Source organism: Nannospalax galili, unplaced genomic scaffold, assembly GCF_000622305.1.
Source record: "Nannospalax galili isolate Female #2095 unplaced genomic scaffold, S.galili_v1.0 scaffold389, whole genome shotgun sequence".
In the NCBI taxonomy this organism is placed as follows: domain Eukaryota; kingdom Metazoa; phylum Chordata; class Mammalia; order Rodentia; family Spalacidae; genus Nannospalax; species Nannospalax galili.
In genome coordinates this window covers 3246287-3261104 of record NW_008360310.1, presented here as the reverse complement: position 1 = coordinate 3261104, position 14818 = coordinate 3246287, and the positions used below count along the sequence as shown (strand labels likewise).

The following is a 14818-nucleotide window of genomic DNA, read 5'->3' as shown; positions in this document are numbered from 1 at the left end:
ACACAGACTGAACTTGGCCACCCAGCAAACATGGTGAGTAGAACCCAGAAGGAGACCCTAGCTCCTTGAAACATGACAGGCCTTACATCCTGTCTGAACTTGGAGGGAGGACCCTCTATTTCATGGAGGACCTCTGAATACTCCCAGACCTTCTGTTGGCTAAGAGTCTCTAGTCTTTCTGTTTGCAGGAGACCTGTCCTATGCTAGGATCTGGATCTGACCTCCTGCCCTTTCTCAACCAGTTGTCTACCTGCCCTCTCCTTTAAAATATTTTTTGAGCTTTTTATTTTTATTAGGAACAAATCATTCTACCATTCATAGGGAATCACAAAAGATCCTGGATAGCCAAAGCAATCCTAAGCAAAAAGAGCAATGCTGGGGGAGTTACCATACCAGATCTCAAACTATATTACAGAGCTATAGTCATAAAGACTGCATGGTACTGGCATAAAAGCAGAAATGTAGCTAATGGAACAAAATAGAAGATCCAAACATAAGTGAATGTAATTTCAGCTACCTGATACTCAACAAAGGTGTTAAGAACTCACACTGGAGGAAACGTGCTGGCAACAATTCTTGTCTTTAACAAATGGTGTTGGCAAAGCTGGATCTCCACGTGTAGAAGTATGGAATTAGACCCGTCTATCATCCTGCACAAAAGTCAACTCTCAATGGATCAAAGACCTTAATGTGAAACCTGAAACACTGAAAGCATTAGAAGAAAACATACAGGGCTGAAGAGATGGCTCAGCGGTTAAGAGCACTGACATGGCGGCTACGACCCGTCCTTAACTCCAGTTCCAGGGGAATCCGAAGCCCTCTTCTGACCTCTGTGAATAGCACAACACGAGTGCACTCACATACATGCAGGAAATACACTCATACACATAAGATAAAAATAATAAATAAATTTTTTTTAAAAAAGAAGAAAACATACACAGTACTCTATAAGATATAGGTGCAGAAAAGGACTTTCTAAATTGGACTTCAGTTGCTCAGGAATCAAGAGGTCAACAATTAACAAGTAAGATCTCATTAAATGAAAAAAAGCTTCTGTACAGCAAAGGAAACAACTAATTGGGTGAAGAGGAAGCCCACGGAGTGAGAGAAAATCTTCACCAGCAGCACATCTGAAAGAGGATTAATATCCAGAATATACAAAGAACTAAAAAAAAAAAATCAAGAAAACAAATGACCCAGTTGAAAGATATACTATGGATCTGAACAGAGAGTTCTCAAAAGAAGAAAAAAAAAAAAAGGCTAAGATACACCTTAAAAAGTGCTCAATATCCTTAGTAATTAGGGAAATGCAAATTGAAACCACTTTAAGATTTCATCTTACCCTAGTTAGAATAACTAAGAGCAAGGGAACAAATGATACCAAATGCCGGCAAGAATGTGCAGAAAGAGGAGCCCTCAATTACCGCTGGTGGGATTGCAAACTGGTGCAACCATTATGGAAAGCAGTGTGGAGAACTCTTTGAAAAACTGAAAATAAATCTACTATATGGTTTGGTTATACCACTCCTTGGCATATACCCAAAAGACTCATCCTACTGCAGAGATACTTGTACAGCCATGTTTGTTGCTGCTTTTTTCACAATAGCTAAGAAATGGAAACAACCTAAATATCCTTCAATTGATGAGTGGATAAAGAAAATGTGTTATATTTATACAATGGAGTTCTACTAAGCAGTAAAGAAAGATAAAATCATGAAATTTTCAGGTAAATGGATGGAACTAGAAACTGTTGAACTAAATGAAGTAACACAGACTCAGAGAAACAAGTGGCATATGTTCTCTTTCATTTGTAGATCTTAGCTCCAAATCCTTAGATGTGAGTATATATCCTGATGTAATTGCATGAGTCAGAAAAATGGAAAGGAACTATGGGGCTAAAGGGGAAGAAGAGTATTGGGGGGGATAGTAGGAGATAGGTGTTATTGAGGGACAAATGGGGAAAATGTGGATATTTAACTGGGAAGGGGGGAGGAAGAGTTATACAAGGAGAGACAGGAGAGAGAAATAATGCTTAGGTGGTATGTAAAACCAGAGGTAAATGTATCAAAGGACACTCTGCAAGCAACTAAGGGAGAAAATTAATCAATGATCCAACCCATCTGTAAAGCCTAATAACTGCAACTGGTTATTAATGACTGGTGCAGTAGTGGCACTTCTATCTTGGGGGTAATCAACAGCTATCTAATTGGATTTAAGGCCCACTCAATAGGAGGGAACTAATGTGCGGTACTGTAAACATAGCCAAATACATATGGCTGGAAAGGTCATAGATCCTAAAGAAAAACCCTAAATCTGTCATATTCCTAGACCATAATTTCTTACTGTATGCTAAATATACATCCTTATTTTTTACAGACAAGTATACCTTTTACCACTCATCAAAGAGCTTCTTTTTGCAACAGATGGAGCCCATTACAGAGTTTCACAACTGGTCAGACACAGAGCGTAAGTGTCTGTGAGATGCCCAGCCCTAAGTGATACATCTACAATGGAACCTCTACAGTTAAGACTCACAGAACACAGCAGAACAGGGGGCAGAAAGTTTATTAATGCATCTCTCAACTCTCACCAGTGAAGCTTCATCATGAACAGATGGTAATAACACAGAAAGCCACAACTTGCCAAACTGTAGAGAATAAGGGACTGAAGAGTGTGTGTCCCTGAATAGGACTCCTATATTAAACCTCTGCCACTCAGGGCTCAGGGACCATTGCAGCAGAGGGGGCAGAGAGACTGTAAGAACCAAGGGTAGTGGGTGAATGACCACAAGGAAACGAGTTTTCCAAGCTTCTGGAAACTTGCTCAATGAACTTAGAGCAATGGTGACAGCATGCACAAGATCCATTCAAACTCAAACTGGACAAAAACCCAGCATAGAACTGGGGAAATGGATAAGAAGTTCCAACCTTAGCTGACAAACTCTTGGCAACTGATCATTACCAGGTGAGGGAGAGTTAGTCTTCTCTAAGGAAGTGACACTAGAAAGGCTTATCAGGCTCCACTGGATGAACTCACACCAAGGAACATCTGGGGAAACAAACTTGACAGAATAGGCCTTATGAAAGAATTCATGAAATCTGGTGGGAGGGGGAGCTGTGGAGGGGGTGCAGATAGGGGAGGAGGTCTAAATATAATCAAGATGTGTTATATGAAAGGCACAAAAATTCAACAAAAAGAAGAAAAAAACACCCAAAACTTTATTTTTGAGAATGTCATTGTGAATACCCTCTTTACCATTTGTATTTGTGTTGTATTTGCATGATATCCATGCCTTCCAGTCTCCCTCAAACTCCTTCCATGTCCCACCCTACTCAACTTCTTGTCCTGATTGATACATTTTATGTATACGAGTGTTTTGTCCACAAGTATGTATGTGCACCCATGTGTGCAATGCCCGTGGAGGCCACAAGAGGGTATTAAATCTCCTGGGAACTGGAGTTACTAATGGTTATTAGCCACCACGTGGGTGCTGGGAACTGAACCCAGGTCCTTTGCAAGAGCAACCAGTGCTCTTAACCGCTGAGCCATCTCTCCAGCCCTCTGCTGTCTTCTTTATTTCTTTTTAGGGAAAGTGATAGAGGATAGGAGCAACAGATGGGGCACTTTTCCCATTATAAAGACACTTGTACCCTATGTGACAGAAAGGAAGCTATTAGTGCATGTTGTCACTAACTTAGTGCACACACTAACTGTCTTGAGTATAAACACCTCCTACCAGTCCAGATGCCCCTGAAGAAGTACAAGTTTGGTAGCATCAGAAACTAATGACTCAGTGTTTCAAGGAGTGCCTGAGTCCAATCATTACAGAATGGGGGAGAGTACAAAGGATGATGATGGACATCACATGTTTCAGAAAGGTGCTGACACCTGAGCAGAGGGCAGGACTGAGCTCCAGAATGGACTGCCTCCACCCAGATCCTGTCTTCCCTGCATAATCAGCTGGCTGGAGATGAGACAGAAGTCAGTTTCAGGAAGCTAATTCACTGCCTTCTCAGGTTGCTGGCCCTGTTTTAAGATTCAGTTTCTCCTGTCTCTGATCACCAGCTCCTGAAGTGACAAGCAGTATGAGCTCCTGTACTTTGGTTACAAAAACCACTTCAAGGGCAGAGGCAGGCACAGCACCCTGACTTTGTCTGCTGCACTCTTCCCTTCCCAGTTTGTTATTAAAATAACATGTAACTGGTTAAAAATTCACATAGTATAAAAAGACAGTAAACGCACAGACCCCACCTCACCTTTCCTCAACAAATCCTCCTTCCAGCTCTAACCATGCTTGGCTTTAGTTCTCGAGGATTCTTTCATGTCAGTTAACATGCTTATAGCTTCATATTTTTAAAATTTATTTATTCATTTATTATTATTTTGGGGTGTGTGTGCATGATGTAGGGGTGCCGTTCATGCCTCAATGTGCATGTGGAGGTCAGGGAACAACTTTGTGGAATCAATTTTCTCCTTCCACCTTTATGTGGGTTCTGAGGGATTGAAGTCAGGTTGTCAGGCTTGGGTGGCAAGCGCCTTTACCTACTGAGCCATCTAGCCAAGCCTTCATGTTTTGATTTACTGATTAGAAGCATTATCTATGGATGAGGGTTTAGATTTACTTATACTGCCCCTTCTTCTCTTTTCTCATCCCAAATCTTTAATGTTATTTTTAAATTCCTTCTATGAGTTTATCCCCACTTCCATAATTTTTAGCAGTGCCTCTTCATCTCCATCATAGTAGGTGGTGATTGCTGGCCCTGTCCTCACCACCACCTCACTCCTTCCCTCTTTCACCTGTGAAACCTCCACTTTGATCTTTAATTAACAAAGCAAGAGTGCTCTCACCCTGTTCTGTAAGCACAGCTCATGCATTTTATCTAGAAGTGGATTTTAAAGATGAGAAACATAAATGTTGGTTGCAGCACAATCAAGAGGCATGCACTATTCTTCTTATAATCTTTCTAGCATCCAGATCAAACAACTTTTAAGTTGAACTACATGAATTTGCCATTTGTCAAATATAGGCAATTTCACATGGTCTAACCTAATACAAAGAAGCAATACACAGCTCTGGGCTCTCTTCCACCTTAAGAAGTGAAAATTCTTCTGGGGGTGATGGTATACGCCTTTAATCTTAGCACTCAGGAAGCAGAAGTGGGCAGATCTCTGAGTTCGAGGCCAGCCAGAGTTACATAGTGAGACTCTGTCTCAAAAATAAACAAATAAATAATAAGTAAATAAATTCCCCGTTGCTGCTGCCTTTTCTCACCCAGTGGCTGAGGTGTTTTGTGTATATGCATATTTTGCACGTATGTGGGCACATTTGTGAGTGAAGAGACTCAAAGAATAAGGCAGAAGAGCAATCGAGGCTGCTTCCTGACATCAACCTTGGGCCTCCTGCTTTTCCTCTCCAATACCTGGTGTCCCAGACAAATATACACACCAACCTCATGGGTGTGAAGCAGTGCGGCCTCATTCTTCCCTGCAACACCAAATTCCAGAAGACAACAAAAATTTATTTTCTTTTAAAAAAAAATTACATTTTATTTTTTTCGCATGCGCGTGTGTGTGTATGTGTGTACACATGTACAGATGGCATCGTGCATTTGTGTAGAGATCAGAGGACAACTTTCAGGAGTCAATTCTCTCCTACTATGTGGGTCCTAGGTATTGAACTCAGGTTGTTAGCCTTGGTGGAAAGCACTTTTACCCACTGACCCATCTTGCCTGTCCCTAATTTTGATGAAATTTAAAATCACTCTAAACTTTGGTCTATAGGATAGAATTGAAGACTGTGAGGCTGGGCATGGTGGTGAATGCCTTTAATCCCAGCACTTGGGAGCAGAGGCAGGTGGATCTCTGTGAGTTCGAGGCCAGTCTGGTCTCCATAGTGAGCTCTAGGAAGACCCTGTCTCAAAAAAGAAAAAAGAAGACTGTGGTGCTAGTATGTATAAATAAGCCAAGTGAAATGGAATTAAAAAAAAAAAAAAAAAAAGCCGGGTGTGGTGGTGTACTCGGGAGGCAGAGGCAGGTGGATCTCTGTGAGGTCAATGCCAGCCTGGCCTACATAGTGAGTTCCAGGCCAGCTGGGGCTACAGAGAGACCCTGTCTCAAAAAGACCAAAAAAAAAAAAAAACAAACAAACAAACAAAAAAACCAAAAGCAAAAATGAGAAAGGGATCCTGTCATGTAGGAGCCTTTGAGACATGGCAAAGGCTGCTTCACAGAACCATAGAGAAACAGTGGTCTTTTAAAAAGCACTGGAGCAAGCAGCTCTTTGTACAAAACCACAAAGAAACACTATCGCACATTGCACATCACAGTCAGTTCTCATGGATTGCAGAACTAACACGAAAGAAAAGTGATAATGCTTTTAGATGGTGACACAAAAAAAACTCTATTCAATATTTTCCTTTAAAAAAATGATACTGAATTTAATTACATTAAAACCAAGAAGCTTTGTTAATCAACAGATCCCACTAAGAAAGTCAAAGTAGAGCCAGTAAGAAGGCTTAGTGGGTAAAGGAACTTGCCAAGCCTCATAACCTGAGTTCAATCCCCTGGACCCCCAGGGTGGAAGGAAAGGACTGACTCCTGCAAGTTGTCCTCTGACTTCCATACATGCATCATGGCACATATGCCCCCTTCCCAATAAATAAGTAAATAAATAAATAGTAAAAAATAAAAAAGGTTTTTGTGTTTTGTTTATTTTTTGTCTTTTTGAGACAAGGTCTCCCTGTAGCCCCAACGGGCCTGGAACTCACTATGTAGACCAGGCTGGCTTCGATCTCCCAGAGATTCGCCTGCCTCTGCCTCCTAAGCACTGGGATTAAAGACATGCGCAACCATATCCAGCATAAAAAAATTTTTTTTAAGAAAGTCAAAAGACTGATTAACAAAACAGGAAAAGATGTTTGTAACACATAGCTCGCACAAAAGAGAGTACATGTCACACAGGAAAAAAGACGAACCAATAGAAAGTGTGTGACAGGGTTAAACAGAACATTTCTATGGTAAAATTTTCAGCTCATCAGTCATCAAGGGAATGAAAATTCTAGAAACACAAACACTGCATACAAAGGCCAAAGACAAAAGTCTGAAAACACCAAGTGCTGTCGAGGGGATTTGACAAGGGAAACTAGTCCTTCCTAAGTCCAAAATCTGGTTGTTTGTGGGGGGGTTTCGTTTGCTGTTTGTTTTTCAATTGAGGACCTCCTGCGTGCTAGACAAGCACTCAGACACCAAGCTAGCCCTAGCCCTCTTTTTAAAATTTTTTTACAGATTTAGGCTGGGCAAAGTAGCACATGCCTTTAATCACAACACTCAGGAGGCAGAGGTAGGCCCATCTCTGTGAGTTCAAGGCCAGCCTAGTCTACATAGCAAGTTCTAGGGCAGACAGAGTTATATAATGAGACCCTGTCTCAAAAATTATTTTTAAAAGATTTGTATTTATTATTTTTATTTATGTATCTGGGTGTCTGTGTGAATTGATGTCATATATGGAGGCCAGAAAAGGGTGTTGGATTTCCTGGAGCTGGAGTTACAGGTGGTTGTAGGCCACTGGATGTGGGTACAAGGAACTAAACTCAGGTCTTCTGGAAGATCAACAAGTGCTTTTAACCGCTGAGCCACCTCAACAACCCCTTTGTTTTATTTGGAGACAGGGCATATGTTGCCTGGCTGGCTTTGAATTTGTGATCCTCCTGTCTCAGTATCCAAGAAGCTGGGATTACAAGCCTGTAACACTGGGCTGGGAAAAATCTGTGCTCTTAATCTGTAAAACTTCCATAGGCTAGTGCCTCATTGGTGTCTGCCCTGTATTCTGCCAGAGGACAGAGCCCTCTGGGGAGGCTCAGTGGGAGCTTTCCTCTTTTTTCTAAATTACATTGTGTGTGTGTGTGTGTATGTGTGTGTGTATGTGTGTGTGTATGTGTGTGTGTATGTGTGTGTGTATGTGTGTGTGTATGTGTGTGTGTATGTGTGTGTGTATGTGTGTGTGTATGTGTGTGTGTATGTGTGTGTGTATGTGTGTGTGTATGTGTGTGTGTATGTGTGTGTGTATGTGTGTGTGTATGTGTGTGTGTATGTGTGTGTGTGTGTGTGTGTGTGTGTGTGTGTGTGTGTGTATGTGCATATGCACATGTAAAGGCCTGCGGAGATCAGTGATTATCAGGCCATCCTGAAGGCCTGAGCCTTCCTTAACAGCTCCAGCCTATGTGTGTGGGGTGCTTACCTTGGTAGGAAAATAGCGGCTGAATTTGAATTTCTTCAGAGTCAAGGTCATGGAGTATGTCCCGAAGAAAAGGATGAAGGACATGAGTGCCAGGTCTGGAATGAACTGGCAGGAGTTCCCAAGCAGGCGCCCGCCGTAGCTCAGACACTCTTTCTTGCTCAGCAGGGACCAATCCAACGCTGTGAGGTTAAGGGGATTGGACTTGGAGACCAAGCACAGGAGAAAAGGGTCAGGACCCTCCTGGTAGACCATGTGTCCTTCTCCCTGCAGTCTTAGAAGCCCCCACACCCACCAGCCCTCTGAGGTTCCCAATCTGCCTGTTCACATGGTGCCCTCAGTAACAGAGTACTGTTCCTGGGGGCAGGCTGGTTCAGGGAACAAGGAGGCAGTTCCCCAGAGAGACTGGGAGAGGATACAAGTTTCTTCAACATGTTCTAGGATGTGTGACTGTGCCAGCAGGGAGGAAGAGAGCAGGAAGGAGATGCTCTCTCCTTCAGTAGGCCTCCTGCCCCAGGCCACCCACCCTGGTTCTGGCTTTCCTGGAGTCTCACTAAAGCCTCTCTGTTCCTTCCCAAGCATACTCTCATCAGTTTCCTCTTGGGTCATTTCAGCCACTTCCTTAACCCTCGTGTTTCAGATGCTAAAATTCAGGAAATATGAAACAGTGAAATTTTATATAAAAATATGAAATTTACATCCTTTGTAGTCATGGATGTCACATATGTGAATTTAATCAATTGCAGATCAATTTTTTATTTATTTGTTTTCATTTTATGCGTATAAGTGTTATACCTGAATGTATGTAAGTGCACCCGTGTTGTACATTACCCGTGGAGGACAGAAGAGGCTGTTGGATCCCCTAGAACTGGAGTTATGAACCCTTGTTAGCTGATATGTGGGTGCTGGGATTTGAACCTAGGTTTTCTGCAAGAGCAGGTAGTGCTCTTAACCTCTGAGCCATCTCTCCAGATCCCAGACAGAGACAGGCAGATCTCTGTGAGTTTGAGGCTAGCCTGGTCTACATAGCAAGTTCCAGGTCGGCTGGAGCTACATAGTGACAGCCTGTCTCAAAAAAAAAAAAAAAAAAAAATCCAGGGCGTGGTGGCGTATACCTTTAATCCCAGCACTTAGGAGGCAGAGGCAGGTGGATCTCTGTGAGTTCAAGGCCAGCCTGGTCTACATAGTGAGTTCCAGGACAGCTGGGGCTACAGGGAGACCCTGTCTCAAAAGACCAAAAAAAAAAAGAAAAATATAGGCTAGATTCAAATACATCATTTTAAAGAGTGTATAGGTATATAAATATACCATCCCTAGGGGGTCCTGGAGCCACTCCCCTGTGGGTATCAAAGGATCTACATTTATATATCCCAAGAGTAATAAAAGGTGGGAGAGGGGATGGAGAGATGGCTCAGTGGTTAAGAGCACTGGCTGCTCTTGCAGAGGACCCAGGTTTGATTCCTAGCAACCATATGGTGACTAACAACCATCTGTAACTCTAGTTCCAGGGGAATCCAGCACCCTCTTTTGATCTCCATGGGAATTGCATGACATGGGTACACTTACATACATGCAGGCATGACACTCATACACATAAAAATAATAAGCCAGGTGTGGTGGCTCATGCCTTTAATCACAGCACTCGGGAGGCAGAGGCAGGCGGATCTCTGAGTTCAAGGCCAGCCTGGTCTACATAGTGAGTTCCAGGATAGCTGGGGCTACAGGGAAACATTGTCTCAAAAAGACCAAAAAATGATAATAATAATAAAATTTTTTAAAGGAGGGAGAAAAGGAAATTATAATAAATTTTAATTCATACTTTTGAAGATTTTAATTATGTATATATATGTACATGTCTATGTGTTTGTATGTGCACACACGTGGAGGTACCTTTGGAAGCCACAAAAGGGTATTGCATCCCTTGGAGTTGGAGTTAAAGGTGGTTGTGAGCAGCCTAATGTGGGTGCTGGGAACCAAACCTGGGTCCTCTGCAAGAGCAATCAGTGCCCACTGAGCCATCTCTCCAACTTTGCAAATTAATATGCAAGTGTTTAGAAATAGCTGCCCAGCAAAGCAAACAGATCCTTGTAAGGAACTACTCTGAATGTTTGGATTAAGACAAGTGTGATGGTTTGCCATAATAACAGTCCCCAATGACCCATTTCTTCCTGTGTATATGGTTCTTAACAATGTGACATTGATACACCTTCCCAGTAATACTGAAGTCTATTTTCTCACTCCTCTGAAACTGGGCTAATTGTGTGTGTGTGTGTGCATGTGTATATGTGTTTGTGTGTGTGTGTGTGTGTGTGTGTGTGTGATGGTTAGTTTTAATTGCCAACTTGACACAGTCTAGAATCACGTAGGAAGAGAGTCTTAATGAAGAATTTTCTAGATCGGTTGGTCTGTGGGCATGTCTGTGGCAGATTGCCTTGAGGGAATTAATTGATGTGGGGAGACTCAGCCCACTTGTGGGAGCACCATTCCCTTGGCAGGAAGGGGCCCTGGACTGTACAAGGGAGGAGAGCACCAACTAATCATGAAAGCCATGCAAGCACCCACTCTCTCCACTCAAGACTGTGGATGTGACTAGCTGCTTCAAGTTCCTGTCATCTTGACTTCCCATAGTGATGGCATTGTGAGCCAGATAAACCCTTTCTCCCTTAAAGTTGTTTTTGTCAGGGTATTTGATCACAACAACTGGAAAGGAAACTAGGACAGAGGGATTACTTTGAGCCAGATCAAGAGGCCTTGCAGCCTCTGTCTGCATACTTTTAGAAACTTGAGACTGCTCTGCTATCTAGGTGAAGACACAGGCCAAACCATTCCAGCTGGTCCATCTGAGGCCAGTTCCCAGCAGACAGCTCAGTCGGCCATGTGACTGAGTCCAGGTGAAACCAGCCTGCCACCCTACAGAACTAAAAGTTCATGGGAACTAAAAGTGTTGCTGCCACAGCCCACAGATATGAGAGAGGAGCTCAGATACCATTCTTTCTGAAGTGCAGCTGTCCTATACTGAGTACTTGTTCTCTGGGCCCTAGCAGCTAAATGCCAGCTGACTGAGCATTTTCAAATATTCTATGCACGTTCCATTCTACTTCCCACCAGGGTGCCCAAATGTCTTTCCCAGTTTGTCTCTGCTTTTCCTGTTTAGTCTTCCATGTCACCCCTCTTGCTGTACTCACTGTTGTCTGAGCAGGTTTTGTGCATCTCCCTCTGTGAACCTCAGCCTATGTATGATGTGCCATTGGCATGGAATGTGCCTTTCTCTATGAACCACCTTTCTCCAAGCCTTGAGCATCTACTTTGCCCACAAGGCTCTCCCTGGCCTCTGCAGTCAGCCTCTCTTCCTGCCTCCAAGATTGAAAGCATATGTGGAGCCTATATTGGATGAATGGCATGTTCTGTTTGGGTATCCCGTAACTTTCAGTCCATCTCTGTAATCTGTAAGCATATCAAAAGCAAATCTGAAGACAAGGGCCATGTTAACTTTTTCTTTTTCACAGTGCTAGTGAATGAACCCAGGGTCTCATGTGTGCTAGACGAGTGCTCTATAAATCTGAGCTACATCCCAGCCCTGTGTTGATTTTTTTTTCTTTCTTTTTTTAGGGGGTGAGGGGATGAGACAAGGTCTGGAGGAGTCCAGGCTGGCCTTGAACTCAATATATAGCTGAGGATGACCTGAACTCCAGATCCTCCTGCCTCCACCTCCCAAGTGCTGGAATTATAGGCATGTGCCACTATACTCAGCTTATACATTGATTTCTTAGATGTCTTCTTAGCCCTCAGTGCACATAGCATTCTAGCACGTAATAGGTATTGAGAGGTAGGCACTGCCTGGTTCTGTTCTTCTGAAAGTCTTATATTTGAAGTTTTTACATTGCCAACTGAGATGGGTATAGGCTGAGCTATCCACTGCCTATGCAAGGGCAACTTAAGAGCCTTAGGCACACTCAAGATTTCCCAGGTGCTGCTCTTCACCAGGATTTAAATTTCTTACCCTTAGACCTACTTAGGCTGGTACACAACCTGAAGGGCACCATTTATCATTATTGGAAAAGGCAGACACAGTGGGGTCCCTGGAGACTAGGGAGGTACAAAGGACAGGTGGAATTCATTGGAGGGAGAACCTAATAAGCAGAATTCTGGGGCTGGGAGTTGGGTGGAAATGGGGGGGGGGGCGTTCTAGACAGCGAGACTAGAGGGACAAGGCCTACAGCCTTGTGTTATGTGTGCTTCTCTGTTTATCATTTTCGTCCCCTGGGTATGTGTGAATCACATTTCTGCACAGGGACTTCACAGATGGAGGGGCGGTTTAGGATGGATGCTTATAGGTATAAACTTAAAAGCATCATTCACAGAGCCCAGGTACTCCTGGGGTTGACTTCTGGGTTGCCACAAGTTGGCCTGTTTCTTGAGTCTCTCCTCACTACCCCCTACAAGCAAACACAAAAGAGTCTGCTCTATAGGAAAGGACTTACCAGAGAAGCGTTGGTGTTTGGTGTCGGCAGGGCTGAAGCATTAGTTGTATTCACTGTAGAGGAGCACAGGAAATGGGGCAGTGTCAGCAACTACTCAGGGGCAGCCTGCAGTTCCCAGGGGCTCCCACCATTTCCCATCACCCTCTGGTTCTCTCTTTCTGACTTCACCTTCCCTATCAGTTCTCATGAAGGGCAAGGGAGGGAGTGGGAGCCACAGGGCCAGAGTGGAACAGCTTCATCCTGAGGCCCACAGCTACTTCTAAGAACTCGAATGAGGAATCTGGTGCAGAGAGAAGCGGGCAAAGAATGCATCTTGTGAGTCTCTTCTGGACACTAGACTCACCTCTGTGCTGTCAGACTTTTTACAAAGAGCTAATTCCATGTTGTACACTATGCCAAATTCTTACAACTGTTCATTTGTTAAGTTTCCAAAATCTCTACAAAGTGTCCCCATTTAATTGAGACTCCGAACATTAACTTGTCCATAGGTCTCATAGCTCATGCTTAGAGCCATAATCCCATCCCAGGCTGACTGCCAGAGAAACTATAAACCTCCCATCTCTGCCCAGTGAGTTTCCCTACCCTGCTCTCCTCTATGAACACTTCTATCCCACCCCTCTCCGTGTGTGCTTTGTCTGTTTGTATTTTGAGACAGGGTCTGGGAACTTCCTAGGTAGATAGACTAGGCTGATCTAGATCTTATACAGAGAGATCCACCTGCCTCTGCCTCCTGAGTGCAAGGATTAAAGGTGTGTGCCACCATGCCAGGCTAATGAGTGTTTTATAAAGATCAGCTAGACATGTAAGAATGAGTTTGCTTTGATGTTATCCTGTCTAATCCACCCCTTCAATGCAAGCCAAGGAAACTGTAACCCTCGTCTAGGACCTGAAGGAGAAACGGGAACCCAAAAGCTGTTCACTCTGTCCCATGCTTAGCACTCCCCTTCCACGGCCTTAGACTCCCTAATATAAGTGGAGCATCTAATGGTCTCTTCAGGTCTGAGAGAAAAGGTAAAGGAACTTGCCTTCTATTTTCCACTCCCCCTTCTACTCTATCTGGCCTCCCTTGTTCCTTTTGGTAAGAATGGCCTATCACCCATAGGCAGGTCCCCCAGGGGACGTGGCCACACATCACAAAGGCAGGCTTTGGGATCACTCCTTGCCCCCTCTCCTCCTCTGGTCCGCAAGGGTAAAGAGGAGAGCAAGTTCTTCCCTTCCTCCTCCAAGCAGGTCCTCCATGGCAAGTCTGGGGGCCAGCAGCAGTCCCTGGCTGTAATCTGAAGTGCTATGTAAGCCCCATTTGGCTCCTGTTGGCTGCCCACCTTTGGTTAGACACCTAGAGGGAAAAAAAAAAAAAAGCCTAATCTCAAGGCTTCCCCCAGCTTCTAGCAAGCTGTCCACAGGGTTGGATATGAAGTTGGTCACTTCTGGACCAGCTGAACTGGGTGACTAAAGGATCTCATTGTTGGTCTAGGGCAGAACAGTCACAGGAGTGCTACAAATCCACAGGTTTGGAGGAATTGTCCTAGAAAAAGTCTCACTTATGCCAAGTCAGGGACATCTTTTGCCTCTCCTCACAATTAAATGCGATGTTGAGAGGGACAAAGAAGCTAGAGAAGTCCGACTTGGGGCTCTCTGCTAACACCCAAGCCTGGGAAATTCAGTTTCCCAAAATTCAACGTTTTCATCCAATGTTTTCAGGCCAGACATCCTGATGTTTTCTATTTAGGCTTATAAATTCTTTTTACCAAGAACTTCATAAAGCTTACCTGAAACCTTAACAAAGATAGAAAATTCTAGAAAGGGTCCAAGTATCAAATATTGTATAATTCTAGTGTCTAGAAAGTGGTACTCACTTATGGTTGAGAGCAGCCAAATCAGCATTTGCAGCATCCATAAATAGAATACAAATCAGTTACCATGGGAACAAGATTAAACAAAAAGAGTGTCCCCAACAAGCTTGTGTGAAGAAGACTGAGAAAGACTAATGGTGTGCCATAGTTAGACTGGGCTTTGCAGTGAAACTAGGGAAATGGAGCAGTTAGTCAGTAGGTGGCCCATGAACCAGGAAGAAAACACCATTAGCTCCCCTGCTACCCCAGTC

At 43.6% G+C, this 14818-nt stretch overlaps 1 protein-coding gene across 1 annotated transcript in view; it reads right to left on the bottom strand.

Annotated features, from left to right (window-relative positions):
* Slc4a5 (solute carrier family 4 member 5) overlaps window positions 1-14818 on the bottom strand; it is an 86209-nt gene that overhangs the window by 23527 nt on the left and 47864 nt on the right. Inside the window, exons 15-16 of the mRNA XM_008824773.3 lie at window positions 12715-12767; window positions 8237-8437 (exon numbers count right to left, since the gene is read on the bottom strand). Of these exons, the coding sequence (XP_008822995.1) occupies window positions 8237-8437; window positions 12715-12767 (254 nt within the window). The remainder of the gene's footprint in view (window positions 1-8236; window positions 8438-12714; window positions 12768-14818) is intronic.